This window comes from Pinus tabuliformis, chromosome 7, assembly GCF_031772625.1.
Source record: "Pinus tabuliformis cultivar Carrire ecotype Pingquan chromosome 7, CPIR1, whole genome shotgun sequence".
NCBI classification, from domain to species: Eukaryota; Viridiplantae; Streptophyta; class Pinopsida; order Pinales; family Pinaceae; genus Pinus; species Pinus tabuliformis.
In genome coordinates this window covers 1,832,637,692-1,832,652,898 of record NC_142293.1, presented here as the reverse complement: position 1 = coordinate 1,832,652,898, position 15,207 = coordinate 1,832,637,692, and the positions used below count along the sequence as shown (strand labels likewise).

The window sequence follows — 15,207 nt, the reverse complement described above, 5'->3', positions numbered from 1 at the left end:
CACTTGTGTGCTTGTGTTTTCCTTCAGTTGATGATCTGTAATGTGTTTAGCATGTACTTGTAATTATTTTCAGTATTTACATGGTAAATAACTTGTTAATTAAATAGAACAAGTAGGCAGAAATAAATCAGAAAGTACATGAAGAATTCCTAACAGTTAGACTTAGAAATTCCAACAGTCATAACATCAGAACATACATATAAATGTATAAAGACATAATAAAGGTAGTGTTACAAAACAAGAAGTGAATTTGGACAACTCAAGAACCTGTCAAAAGAGAGAGTGAGAAAGAGAGAGAGAGAGGTTGCATGACGAGGTTGATGATGTGATATGCTTTGAGATATGTGATATGCTTCTAAAGGTCCAACTCAAAGTAAGAACGTGCATGAACATATGTAAGTATCATTGCACAAAAGACAACATCCCTGTCCAATTCTAGCACTCATGCACATCTCAGTAGTCTGGACAGAACCAGTGGTTGCCATAATGCAGGCATAAACAATGCACTAATACTCACATTAAAAACACAAATGAGTTCATCAGGTCCTTTAAGGACAAGAAAGAAAAATGTCAATATCCTTGTAAGGGAACTGGGAGGAATTCAAGAGCAGGTTGCACAGGAGGAAGAGAGAAGGTTGGGCCATCTAATGTTAAACACTGGGAATAAGATAAATCAGCATAAAACCTACATTAGATATGAAACGTTTGATGCATTTTTCTAAGAAAAAATTAATGTCACTATAATCATAAAGCAATTGACGATAACAAAATATAAGAAAAATAGAACCTGACTACAAGTGTAATCTGAAAATTTAAACTTGCAAATACCATTTCCAATTGCTTTATAATACTTCAAAATTGTCCAAGTTAACTCACTTTACCCATCATTTAAAAGCCATTACATCTGCCATATGTTCATTTCCAATTACTTTTATAGTATTTAATTATCCAAATTAAGCCCCCTCAATCCTAATGCTTTCCAACGTTTGATTTACATTTGGATTGAAACCAAACAATCCTCAAGAAATTTTATTCTGATTCTCTCTAGCAGTGAAAACTGAAAAGATCTATGGTAAATTTGATATATATTTGCATGTGCATGCCACTAGGAAATGCAAATAAAAAATTTTGAGACAAACAATCACAGAAACCACAGTGAATCATGTGACACAGTACAAAGACAGTTAAATATATAGATACATCTAGAATACAGATCATATAGGTAAAGTACTCACCCGAGAGAAATTGATCTTATTGGTCAACTTAAATGGCTCTCCTTCATCAAAATTTTGAAATTTATAATGAAAGCAAGACCTAAAGTCCAGGACAGATTGCATAATATTGCAAATAAGTTCCCTAACTGGTGTCATTTGGGAAGATAGAAAACATCTGCCAACAAAACCAAGCATATTAAATAGTGAAGACACTAATGTCAAAATAGTTTCTATCAACTTCTACGAGCATCTTTCCAATGTGACCATCCTTTATAATAGCTTTGAAAACATTTACAGGATGTAAATCATCTTCTGCATGACCTAAATATATCAATATCTTCCACACTTCCATTACACTTACATATGCAAAGAATCCGAAAGATAAACCTTATGTACAGATTCCAAGTCCAACATGTCCTCCACCTGTACCATATAAAACCATATCAAGTTCTTGTCCAATCAATAATAACTACCAATCTACTCCTGGACTAGCCCAAAAGTATTAAGAATATACAGACACTGCAATATATTATGTATCTATCAAAGTGAACAATCTACATGAAATATGTACCCATGTTTGTGTTTAATCACGAGGAAAGGTAAACTAAAGCATGTACTAAAATAATGCATGACATTCACACATGGTTATTTACATATGCCTACAAACCGACAGCTGCATTGTGTAGTTTGTAACTGTGCCACCTTCATACATGACCCACCCAACAAATACAATATCTCTCAAAAACCACTCTAATGTAATGGACCACATTCCTAGAGTCCCCCCCCCCACCTTAGCCTAGACATGGGACCTCTCGAATGTAACCCTTAGGTCATATCCTTAGGTGCCTTCAATCCCTCGGTCTCTGGTGCTTGGTCACCAATTTAGTTCAATCCGACCCTTTGCACACCCATATGCACCATTTCCTAACCTCATGAATTTAGTTCAGAGTGCAAACATCTGACTAGGTTCATGGTCACATATGATACCTCATTTCAGGTCCATATCAACCTAAATATGTTTATAAGTGCTGTTCACAATGTAAAATCTACTCCAACCACATTAACCCTACCTAATCTTTTGGCAAAAAGTGAACACAGTTTTCATTGTGGGTGTCACATTTGAAAATTTGTGACACATTTAACAAAGAGCTATTGTGTGCCTAAAAAGCCATATCATGAGTCAACATGCATAGTACAATAGTTCCATATGAGACAAACCATCCAATGGCTAACCTAATGTACAACTATGCTTTTAGGTTGTTCCTAATGTCCAGTGGCTCTACTCGCTTGGTAGAGACTAATGATTGGAGGAAGTTGGAGATGGAGTTCACAGGGCCGGATGGCAAACCCGTTTTGCTACAGGGTATGCACTCTTACCCTCCACAGACTATTTCAGTCCGCATGTTGGAGGCTGATCTGAGACATGGGGACAATGAGTGGTTTGTTGAGCTGAGGGTTTCAGAGGCTGGGGGCCAGCCCAAGCCACCGCACCCAGATATACAAGCCATTTTAGACAGGTACTCAGTAATGTTTGGAGACATACTGTTGGGTCAACCACCAAACCAAGGGTTTGAGCATACCATTGAGATGGAGCCAGGGGTACAAGCAGTCATTTTAAACCCTTACCGACATCTGAAGGCATACCAGGATGAGATAGAGAGAGTTATTCAACAGTTGTTTGCACTTGGACACATCAGGCCTAGCTCCAGCCCTTTTGCTTCATCAGTTGTTCTGGTGAAGAAGGATGGGTCCCTACGCATGTGCATTGACTATAGGGCCCTTAACAAGAAGACCATAAAGCATTGTTACCCCATCCCATGCACTGATGAGCTGATGGACGAGCTGAGGGCGGCAAAGTTCCTCACCAAGGTTGATTTATGTTCAGGGTACCACTAGATCAAGATGTCCCTAAGACTGTTTTCAAGTGCCACTATGGGCACTTCGAGTTCCTGGTTATGCCTTTCATTCTAACTAATGCACCGACCACTTTCCAGTCCTGCATAAACCACGTGTTTCGTGGACAACTATGGAAGTTTGTGTTGGTGTTCTTTGATGATATCTCGATTTATAGCCAAACATGGGAGGAGCACTTGCAGCACTTAAAGACAGTGTTGGCATATTTTGGAGGAGCAACAGTTCTATGCAAAAGTGTCTAAGTGTGAGTTCGGTTTGACAAAGATGCTCTACCTAGGGCACATCATTGTTGATTTGGGGTAGCATCGGATATGCTCTAGCCATGAAAATTGGTGCAGAGGCTAAAACACATGAGATCTTCAAGACCCAAAAATGGTTTGGATAGATTGTACCCAGTTTGGGAGATATTAAAATAACTAATATTTTTAATGGAGTTCTTAAGTCTAAACATAGGAAAAAAAAATATTAATGGGTATTAATATAAAATTGGATTAGAAGGTTCCAAAAGTCATGGATCAAGCCAAATCTAATCTGAACCATTGATTAGAGATTTAATCTTGGTCGTTGAAGAACCAATGAGAAACGTATAAGAAGGAGCTTGAGGGTCAGTTGGAGAATACACCAGAGTGATCAGTCAATCATTTTGCTAGAGCGGGGTTGCTACGCAAAAGTGAATCTGTGGTCGCGAGGGGCAATGAGTACTGGGCAGAGAGGCAGAGACAGTGCCAAGAGACCAGCGCAAAAGCAGAAAGCGAGAGCAACAGCCAGAGCAGGCCACGCAGAGCCCAACAGAGACAACGCAGAGACCAGAGGGACTATGTCATCCACGCAGAAGGCAGAGGGAGTGACGCAGAGGGTCCCAGAGGCTACGCAGTGCCTCAGAGGGCTGATGCAGAGGGTCCTGGCACTGATGCAAAGCAGCAGGAGGCTAACGCAGAGGCTAGAAGGGCCAGCGCTAAGCTTCAGAGTCATTGGAGAGGGTTTCGTGGAACAAGTTTTCTGAATACTTGTTTCCGAATAAAGAGGTATTGTTGCCGTGTATTTTTCTCTGTCAGGTGAGTCGGTTAAGCACCCAGTTGTACTCAAGGAAACACTGCATAATAATAAACTCTCAGAATAGCTGCATCGGTTTTCCCGAATTGGGTTTTTCCGGGGACATTTGTCCAAAAATAACAGTGTCACTTGAGTGTTTGTTTTCCTTCAGCAAATGATCTGTAGATGTTGTGACTGTATTGTGTTAATTTTGGTATTTAAATGTTTTAAATAACTTGTTCAGAATTTACAAGTAGAAGAAATAAACCAGCAAAATATAGATTAATTTTCTAATGAATAGACTTAAAAAATTCAACATGGTATGAGAGCTTAGTTGCAGATCACAGGAAAGTTGAAGGCATCAGCTGAGCAGAGCATTTGCAGCAAATTCAACTGTCCCGAATGACAAAGTTGATCCTTGTAGAAAGCAACAGAGGAAGGGTCTATGCAAAGGGACTGCATCATCAATCTGAGCCAGAGAGTGGCCAGCGCAGAGGCCAAGGAGGGCAAAAAGAGGCTCACGCAAAGCGACGCAGAGACCAGGAGGGTTGACGCGATTGCACAGAGCCAAGAGGCTCAATCCTTTAGTTGCTGGGTCGAAGGAAGTTGTGGGCAGTTTGCGAGAGTGAAGTTCGTGGGGTACTGTGGTCAGAACAGTACCTAACAGGGCAAAACCAAGGTAGAGGGAGTTGCTACCAAGGCGGATTTCTAGCCAAGGAATCAAGATCAATGTTGCAGTCGCACAAACGATTGGAGAGGGGCAACTTGACGGTTGGCAAAAGGATTTCCACGAGCGAAATCAGGACTCAAAGGGAAGAGAACTTCCACACAAGAAGTAGAGAGATTCGGAGGAGTCGAACCGAGAACTTCCAAACGGGAAGTAGAGAGACTCAATAGGAGTCGAACCGAGAACTTCCAGGCGAGAAGTAGAGAGACTCGAAGGAGTCAATAGAGAAGAGCAAAGAGATGGTCGTGAATGGGCTGAGAGATTAGGACAGGCTGGACGGAGCGTCCAACTTTGTGGTCTGGAAGGCCAGGATCTTGTCCATTCTAGACAGACATCGCATCAAGGGCTTCGCCTTCAGAGTAATGGCTATCTCAGTTGACCCGGTAGCTAATGAAAGGTACGAGGAGGCAATGACTAAGGCAAAATGCATCATCCTTGATAAGGTCAAGGATCATTCGGTCCAACATATTGCCGAGAAGGAAACAGCAAAGGAGATGTGGCACATCTTGAAGACATTGTACCAACATACTTCCGTGCAGAGGAAGATGTTACTGGAGAATCAACTAAGGTCATACTAGATGCAGAAGGGAGAGCAGATAGATCTCTTCCTCAGTCGGTTCAAGGAGATTCGGGACCAACTGACTTCCATAGGGGCCACGTCAGATCAGGATTTGATGGTGAGGACCGCACTTAACGTAGTCTCCGAGGAGTGGGTGACATTTGTCCAGAGCATACTGGGCAGGGCGAGTATTCCAGATTGGGAAGAACTGTGGGCGACTCTTCGCCAAGAAGAGATCAGACGGCTAACAAAGACAGGAAGTAGTAGCAAAGGAGTTTGGATCAAGAAGGAAGAGGAAGAGGATACAGCTCTAGCATCTGCGGTAAAGCAGGAGAAGAGGAATAAGGACCTCTCCAAGATCAAGTGCTTCCACTATGGGGAACTGGGTCACTATGCGAACCAGTGTCCGAGGAAGAAGAACAAGGGAGAGGCTTCTGACTCTAAGGTAGCGCCAGCGAAGGCGAAGAAAGAAGTCGAGGAGGATGACGATTGTGCCATGAGTGCTCATGTGCCACTAGAGAAGAAGTGGGGAGACATCGAGTTGTAGTCAGGAGGACTACAGGCGATGAGGGGCAAGATCCTTGAGGTACCCAACCTCTTGGATTATACCTTGCTACAGGAGCCCCGAAGAGGAGTAGCAGACTGGCGGATGTAGGTAGAGACGAATGCGGATGAAGTGGCAGAGAAGGCTGCAATGCAGAAGACATCGGGTAGCGCGAGGCTAGCGGGCTGTAATAGTGCGAGAGGCACGGGAGTGTTGCAACAGTGCAGGATGGCACAAAGAGGTGTGCAACGATGCGAGATGCATGGAGTTGTTGTGGCAACGCAGAGGTCAGTAGAGGGAGAACTTGTTCGCGACAGAGAGAGCTTCAGCATCGGGAGTGTTTCTAGCCTGACAGCGATGTCAGAAGTTGGGTGGATCAGTTACTTACTTCTCAGTGACTGAGTTGCAATGCAGTAGCACGATGCAGCATGATGAGAGGGGGATGCAGTGTTGGGAGGATGGACCAGCAGCAGCATGGGTGCAAAGGCAGTTGTCGCACAGATACAGCAGTGGCAGTGGAGGGCCATGGGCAACAGTATAAGATGCAGCAGTGCAGAGGATGTTGGGCGGAGAGGCCTAGCATCAGCACAAGCACCGGTGTCGGATAATCAATGTGATGCTTAGTGAGGAGTATTACTAGAGCACAACCCTCGCTAAGAGGGAGTGTTGATTTGGAGTAGCATCGGATGTGCTCTAGCCATGAAAATTGGTGGAGAGGCTAAAGCACATGAGATCTCCAAGACCCATAAATGGTTTGGACAAGTTGTACCCGATTTGGGAGATATTAGAATAATTAATATTTTTAATGGAGTTACTAAGTCTAAATTTAGGAAAAATAAAATATTAACGGGTATTAATATAAAACTGGGTTAGAAGATTCGAAAAGTCATGGATCAAACCAAATCTAATCTTAGTCGTTTATTAGAAATTTAATCTCAACCGTTGAAGGACCAATGGGAAAAGTATAAGAAGAGGCTTGAGGGTTAGTTAGAGAATACACCAGAGTGATCAATCATTCATTCTGCTAGGGCAAGGTTGCTAAGCAAAAGTGAATCAGTGATCAGCAGTGAGGGGTAGTTAGTACTGGGCAGAGAGGCAGAGACAGTGCCAAGAGACCAATGCAAAAGCAGAGAACGAGAGCAGCAACCAGAGCAGGCCATGCAGAGCCCAGCAGAGACAGCGCAAAGCCCAGACGGACTACGTCATCCACACAAAAGGCAGAGGGAGTGACGCAGAGGGTCCTGGGGCTAACGCAGGGCAACAGGAGGTTGATGAAGAGGCTAGAAGGGACAACGCTGAGCTTCCGAGTCGTTTGAGAGGGTTTCATGGGACTAGTTTTCTAAATTCCTGTTTCTGAATAGACAGGTATTATTGTCGTGTATTTTTCTCTGTCGGGTGAGCTGGTTAGGCACCCAGATGTACTCAAGGAAATACTGCATAATAATAAACCCTCAGAATAGTTGCACCGGTTTTCCCGCATTGGATTTTTTCGAGGACATTTGTCCAAAAATAACGGTGTCACTTGTGCTAAGTTCCAGGAAATGGTAGGAGGTCGTTTCCGTAGGGAAACGGAAACGAAACCCTGAAACGCATGTGGTACGACTATAAAACGCGTTTCGGACCGTACTGGCACGTTTCTCAATGTGGAAACGTGGCCAATATGGTCGGAAACGCATTTCACAGTCAAACGACACACGTTTCAACTTGTAACTTGTGTTTTTTTTTATTATTTTTTTAATTTGTTTTCTAATTTATTATTAGGTTTTCCTAATGACTTCTAGTTGCTTCTAGATGCCTATCTAAAGTTATAAAAGTGAACTTTGTCTCATTCTCTCATCACATTGTTCAGCAAGTCGTTTCTCTTGGAGACTGGTGATTTTTAATATATATATATATATATATATATATATATATATATATATATATATATATATCGCGTTTCCCCATTTCCAAAATTTGGGGAGGTCGCGTTTCGTATCACTTCCCATTTCGGAAACTCATACTGTTTCCCCGTTTCGTGCAACCTTGCACTTGTGTGTTTGTTTTCTTTCAGTTGATGATCTATAGATGTTGTGATTGTATTGTGTTTATTTCGGTATTTAAATGTTTTAAATAACTTGTTCAAAATTTACAAGTAGAAGAAATAAACCCGGAGAATACAGATTCATTTTCTAACGAATAGACTTAGAAAATTCAACAATCATTGGGGAGGATTGTGTGAGGGTCCATAAGGAGAAGATCAGGGCCATCTGAGATTGGCCAGAAGTTCAAATGTGACAAAGTTGAGGGGATTTGTGGGCATCTGCATTTCTACAGGAAGTTCATAAAGGGCTTCTCTCAGTTGGCAGCTCCCCTCACTAATTTGACAAAGAAGGGGGCATTTGAGTGGACAACTATAGCGCAGGAGGCTTTTGAGCACCTCAAATAGGTCATGAGCAGTTGTCTAGTATTGGCACTTGCAGATTTCACCCAGCCCTATGTGCTGGAGTGTGATGCATCCAAAGAGGGTGTAGGACCAGTTTTGATGCAGGGAGGGCACCCCATAGCCTTCGAGAGTCGGAAACTACTGCCCCACGAGAGGTTGTACTCCATCTATGACAAGGAGATGCTAGCCATCATGCATGTGCTAGCCAAGTTCAGATAGTACTTGGTGGGGAACAGGTTCAGGGTCAAGACAGACCACAACAGCCTCAAATTTTTCTTAGAGCAGAAGCAGTTGCAGGAGAGGCAGCAGAAGTGGGTGAGCAAGCTTCAAGCATATGACTTTGACATTGAGTATCTCAAATGGAAGCACAACGTGGTGGCTGATACGTTGTCCAAGAGGATGGCTACCCTTTCACTGATGAGCATTGCCCCGAATTGGAGGGCACAGTTACTGGTAGAGTACTCCAAGGACCAATTTGCATGTGAGGTCCTTGATGGGGCAGTGGCAGATGACCGGTACAGGGTGATGAACGAGGTGATTTACTTTAGAGACTGGATTTACTTGGTGCCCAACTCCCAATTGAGGGAGAAGGTTTTACAGGCTGCCAATGACTCACCACTAGCAGGGCATCAAGGGTTCACAAAGATGTAGAGGGCTATCAGAGAGTGTTTTGCATGGAGGCGCCTTAAGGATGACGTTCTAAGGCATGTTAGTGAGTGTGACACATGCCAGAGGAACAAGCGTGAGCAGTCACACCCTGCAGTGTTGCTACAACCTTTTCCTATCCCTGAGGGGAAATGGGAGAGGGTGTTAATGGACTTCATTATCGGGTTGCCCACAGTACAAGGTAAGGACTGCATTTACATGGTGGTGGACCGGTTAATGAACTTTGCACATTTTTATTCCATCTCAACTCGGTACTTGGCCTCACACGTGACCAAATTGTTTTTATGAGAGGTGTTTCGGCTACATTATCTTCCAAAGACCATCGTCAGTGCCCGAGACAACCAGTTCATGGGGAGGATTTTGACAGGAGCTATACCGACTAGTGGGCACTGAGCTCACTCTAAGAACTAGTTATCACTCCCAGACAGGTTGGCAGACGGAGATAGTTAACAAATGGCTGGAGGGTTACTTGCGTAACTATGTGACAGGCCATTAGCGAGAATGGATACGGTGGTTACACTTGGGCAAGTACTGTTACAACACCACGTATCACATGTCCATAGGTATGTCTCCATTCCGAGCTCTATATGGTTACGATGCATTATCTTTTGCTGACGTGATGTTTGGAGATAGCAAAGCCCCTAGGGCCAAGGATTGGATATAGGACAGCCAAGACATTTTGCGGGCTCTCAAAGACAACATGAGGACAGCACAAAACCAGCAAAAACTTTATGCAGATAGGGGTAGAGTTGAGAGGCAGTTTGAGGTAGGGGATTTGGTTGTCTTGAGGCTTCAATCGTACAGGCAGTCCTCACTCAATAAGAAGGGGTCGAGAAGCTCAAACCTCGCTTCTATGGGTCATACCGAGTCACTCGAAGAGTTGGGGAGGTAGCATATGAGCTGGAGCTACCCCCGGGTAGTCGAGTGCACAACATTTTTCATGTGTCTTGCTTGAAAAAGGCATTGGGGCAGCAAGTGACAACAGCTCTAGAGCTGCCCCCTACGTATGATTAGGGGCACTTAATTCTAGAGCCAAAGGCTATTCTGTACACCTGGGAGAGGCATTTGCGGAATAGGGTCATCAAGGAATTTTTTATCAGATGGAGGAGCCTACCAAATGAGGATGCCACTTGGGAAGGGGAGCAGATACTTCAGCATCCTTCATTACAGTTGCTTGAGGACAAGCAACGTTTTGGCGGGGAGGACTGTGATATTCCCACTTAGCATTATTGCTAAGTGAAATATCAATTTTGGCCAATTTTGTCTTAATTCATGTTTGCACTTAGGAAATGTGGGTTTAGAGGCCCCACATGTAATTTGATTAAAACAAGCCCCAAACATCAGAGATGGAAGGGAACATCGAACCTCTAGTGGAGTGTGGAGGCCACCCATGGAGAATTGCGGCCCGAATGAAAAGTACGCATGCATTGGAGGAAATTTGGTGGGAGGAAATTGAGTTGGGCCCACAAGGGCATGTTGGAGGCACTTTGATAAAAAGGAAGGAAAGGCACTAAGTTTGGCATTCATTCATATTTGAGAAAAATGTCTGTGACAGCACACTTGAGTTGAAGCCAAGTTTGCAAGTGTTGTTTAGCACACGAGTGTTTCCAAGCAGAAATCTCAACCCTTGCTTCGGTGGAGTTCGAGTGTCAACCCAAGGAGAGAGTTCCATCCATTCCATTTCATCTAGCAGTGGGACTGCGAGCTTGTGGGGAGGATTCAGCAGCAGCAGTGCAGGGACTGCGCAATACTTGGAGGAGGTACGCTTGGAGGCTGAGGAGTCAAGGGAGTTTGGGCCTGAGATTTGCGGAGCCCGGGGGAGCGTTTGCTTGGAGATTGCAACTATTTTGAGGGCTTTTTGCAACAAGATTGACAGGTGGGTCGAATTACCCAGTAGCAGAGCCATAGAGGGAAAAGAGAGCCGAAATTCCAAGGTCAACCATAGGCCAATTCCTTTGTGGGTTATTCTGGGTATTTGGTGGAGAGCCTAGGGTTAATTTCCCAGAATTTTCTGAGCACCAGAGGAGGCCCTAGTAGTAGTTCTTCATAGCTAGCAGCTAGGAGAGAGCAGTAGTAGACTTGAGGGGGACTTCTTATCATTCAATTGGGCTTTACTAGCTTGCCTAGGGCAAGCCCAAGTGCACTCTTTCTAGCACCACATTGTACCCTCGTTATATTTTAATAAAATGTCTCAACAACGCAGATTTTTGTGCAAATTCATGGACTGATTCATGTGTTACATTTTGTTGGTTTTATGCCTATGTATGCTTTGTTATTTACTGTTAAAATTACCTAGGAATATTACAGCTAAGGTTCTTGAATTAGGGTCGAAAGTTGCAGACCTCAATCAAGGGGCCGAAACTCTGAAGGATAACCGAGGAGGAGGAAGAAGCAAGGAGTTTGAATATCATTGACTCAAGGAAGAAGAAACTCATCAAGGAAGCCTTGTGACTTGGTCTTGGAGAGGCAAATAGGTCAAGGGTCTTGGTCTGGGTATTCGTCAATTGAAGTCCCTATAAGAAGAAGAATTTGCTTGGGTTTTCCTCTCAAGTGGGAGAGGTTTTGGCTCTGGCTAATAGCCTACATTTTGTGTCTCTTGTTTCTTTAATGTTTATGCTTTGGTAGTTGTTTGATGAAGAAGAACACTATAATAATCTAACTAATGAGAAGATCCTAATCTATTGAAGTAAAAAGCATTCACAAGCAGTTATCATCATTTATAGAGAAATCACTAATCTTCATGCTCTAGATTTCTCGACATGAAGCTGTCAATCACCAAGAATGGAAGAATGCCATGAATCAAGACTATCAATCTATAATAAAGAATGGAGTTTGGGAAATCATACCTAAGCCAGAAGACAAATTTGTGGTAACTTCCAAGTGGCTCTACAAGATCAAACATGCAGCAGATGGAAGTATTGATATATATCAGGCAAGATTTGTGGCTAGGGGCTTTTCTCAACAAGAAGGCATCGATTATGAAGAGACATTTTCTCCAACAAGGTATACGACTACTCGTTCGTTGGTCTCTTTGGCAGCATCAATGGGATGGAACATCCACCAAATGGATGTCAAGACTGCATTCCTAAATGGCACAAATGTTGAGGAAATCTATATAGAGCAACCCTTAAACATAGAAAGGCATATGTTTGCAGATTGAAGAAGGCATTATACGGCCTCAAGCAAATACCAAGGGCATGGTGTGCTAGAATGGATGCATACCTACAAAGATTAGGCTTCTCAAAGGGTTCTTCTGATCTAAACCTTTATATTAAGGTTAAGAAGGGAGAGTCAGTAATCATTTTTCTGTATGTGGATGATCTTCTCTTAGTAGGTGTGGAAGGTCGAATTGAAGAATGTAAGAAGCATCTAGCAACAGAATTTGACATGAAGGATCTAGGGTTGATGCACTACTATTTGGGACTGGAACTCTAGCAAGGACATGATGAAATCTATCTTAGTCAAAGAAAGTACATGATCAAGATGTTGAAGAGGTTTGACATGATGGATTACAAACCAATGACAACCCCGATGATCACAAACCTGAAAAGGAGGAGTTCTGAACAAAGCCCTGTGGATCCTTCCAAGTATAGGAAATTTGTTAAATTTGGCAACTAGGGCCAAACATCACTTTGGACAGCGCTTATGAGGCAGCTAGTATTTTTCTTGGATTCCTCTTTCCAAGAGGTTTAGGATTGGTCTAAAGATCATCCCATTCTGACATGTGCAAATGAAGTTATGAATTTATTTTGATTATGGACAAATTGTCAAGGTTTTCCAACCATCAAATTAGGCTCCTCCAGACTTCAACATTGCATATAAATACAAGGTGCCTCCTCCTCATTTTGGCATCACTCTTATTCATCTTTCTCTCTCTCATCAAGATTGGGTAATATTTATGGGCTTCTCTCTCTCCACACATGCGAAGAAAGGTTTGATTTTCTAGCTATTGCGTTGACCAGATTTGACCAAAATTTTAGGAGGCCGAAAATTCAAGAGGCTGACTTTGACCTGCATTGACTTCGGTTTTGTGAGGGAGACTTCTGTTTGGGCAGGCCACAGTTCTGGGCACAAAAACCGAGGCAGTTTGACCCCTGCGTTGACCAGCATTGACTGACCTAGTTCTGGTTGTTGCATTGACTTTAGTTGACCAAGTTGGACTAGTTAATTTCATACTATTTTGGGCTACATTATCTTGTTGTTGGAGGTTGAGTTGACCAAGGTTGACTGAGTTGTTTTGGAAGTCAATTTCAAACCTGTTGACCAGCGTTGACTTTCTAGTTAGGGCTTTCTGTTTCTATTGTTTTGACTGATCAGATTGGGCAAGTGAATATTGTAAATTGTACTCTCTCTGTGCTGAACTTTCGAAGAATTATAAGAAAAATTGATCAAGGGTTTCCCCACATTGGGGTTTGTCCCTGGCTAGTTCCATGTCTTGTGTCCTCTTGTGTTGGCTTGTCTTCAATTGTTGTTGTTTATGTTCTATCTTCATTTTACTATCATGAACATGTGATTGTTGAACTAGATATTGATATTGGGCTAGTAAAGAAATTGAAGTAAAATTGCTCTAAGCATAGAACATACCATTGTTATCCTAAAATTAACATGGTATCAGAGCTGAGGTGAAGACAAAGCCCAAGCAAGAGTGAGAAGAACAATCACCAAGAGAAGCAATCATTGATCAAAGACAAGATTCATTAGTTTCCACATCCTCGCTCATTTGCTCTTGCTCTCCAGATTCTACTCAACTCATTCAAGTGATAATGAAATTTTTTTTGCCCCCAAGTGATTTTAAAACATAATTTTTTTTTAAATTAATTTTTTTTCTCGTCCGCGATTTTTTTTCCGCGCGGAACACTCCTGGTGTCACTCGAATCGCTCCTGGAGCAAAAAATTTAACGCTCGAGAGCGATCGCTCCCGAGCTATAATTTTCGCTCCGGGAACAACGGGAGCGACGCTCCCAATTTTGGTAGGGATCGCAAAAATTTTTATCGGGAGCGCACTCCCAACCCGCTCCCACCCGGAGCGCGGATTGGGAGCGGGTTCGAAGGGCGGGTGAGCGCTCCCCTGCAACTCTGGTCCTTCAAATGTGGTACATGTCATCACAGATGCAGCACCTGTTTGTAAAGCAGCGAGATTGATGATCCAAAGTTGATATAGGCATATCTTTTGGACTCCTTGTTGTGTACATGCTCTTAACAATCTCTTAAAAGATATTGGTAAAATATAGTGGATTGAAAAATCATTTCAAATGCGAAGGAGGAACAAATGTTCATCTACAACCACCATGCTTCCTTGGCAATTTACAAGATGTATTCAAAGCAGCATTTTTTAAACCCTGTAGAAACAAGATATGCCACATACTTTATTTTGCATGAGCGCATGGTTGAGGTCTATGCATCTTTACAAGCCATTGTTGTTTCTTCAGAGTGGAATGCATGGACTAAGTCTAAGTCGCCTCAAGCGAAGAAGATAAGGGAAATGCTTCTTAATGAGGATTCGTGGGCTGATTGTAGATATGTTGTCTCTTTCACGGCTCCAATTGTGGAGTTGATCAGGAATGGTGATTCAAATTCTCCTTCTCTTGGAGAAATATATGAATGTATTGATACCATGGTGGGCAAGGTAAAGCACATCATTCGCTAAAGAAACCCTTCTTTGGATTTTTTCCATGAAATCCACAAGGTGATAGAGAAAAGATGGCCTAAACTCAATACCACCCTTCACATGGTTGCATATGCCCTTAATCCAAAGTGGTATATGGAAAGGCCAAATAGAATTCTTCCTATTGATGATGAAGAGGTAAAACAAGGGTTTCTTGATGCTATAACTAAGATGTATACTGTTGATGAAGCAAGTGTGATACGGGAGCAATTTATTGATTTTGGTACATTAAGCCCTCCTACATTCAGCCAAGATGCAAAGAGGGACATCAAGCATTATGCTTAGAAGAAACCCCTTGGATGGTGGAGAATGTATGGGGACCAGGTCCCAACACTCCGAAATCTTGCTTCATGTTTGATATCTCAGGTTGCTAGTTCCTCAGTTGCTCAAAGGAATTGGTCCACTTATAGTTTCATACACTCTGTTAAGAGGAATAGACTTACCTCTAAGAGAGCAGAGAA

General features: G+C 42.7%; 1 protein-coding gene across 3 annotated transcripts in view; it reads right to left on the bottom strand.

The window, feature by feature from the left end:
- The window catches only part of LOC149255748 (Spc97 / Spc98 family of spindle pole body (SBP) component), a 334,350-nt gene that overhangs the window by 69,779 nt on the left and 249,364 nt on the right, over positions 1 to 15,207 (bottom strand). For all 3 annotated transcript variants that reach the window (XM_089460559.1, XM_089460560.1, XM_089460558.1), the window contains exons 12-13: positions 1,576 to 1,637; positions 1,236 to 1,389 (exon numbers count right to left, since the gene is read on the bottom strand). In XM_089460559.1, the coding sequence (XP_089316685.1) occupies positions 1,236 to 1,389; positions 1,576 to 1,637 (216 nt within the window). The remainder of the gene's footprint in view (positions 1 to 1,235; positions 1,390 to 1,575; positions 1,638 to 15,207) is intronic.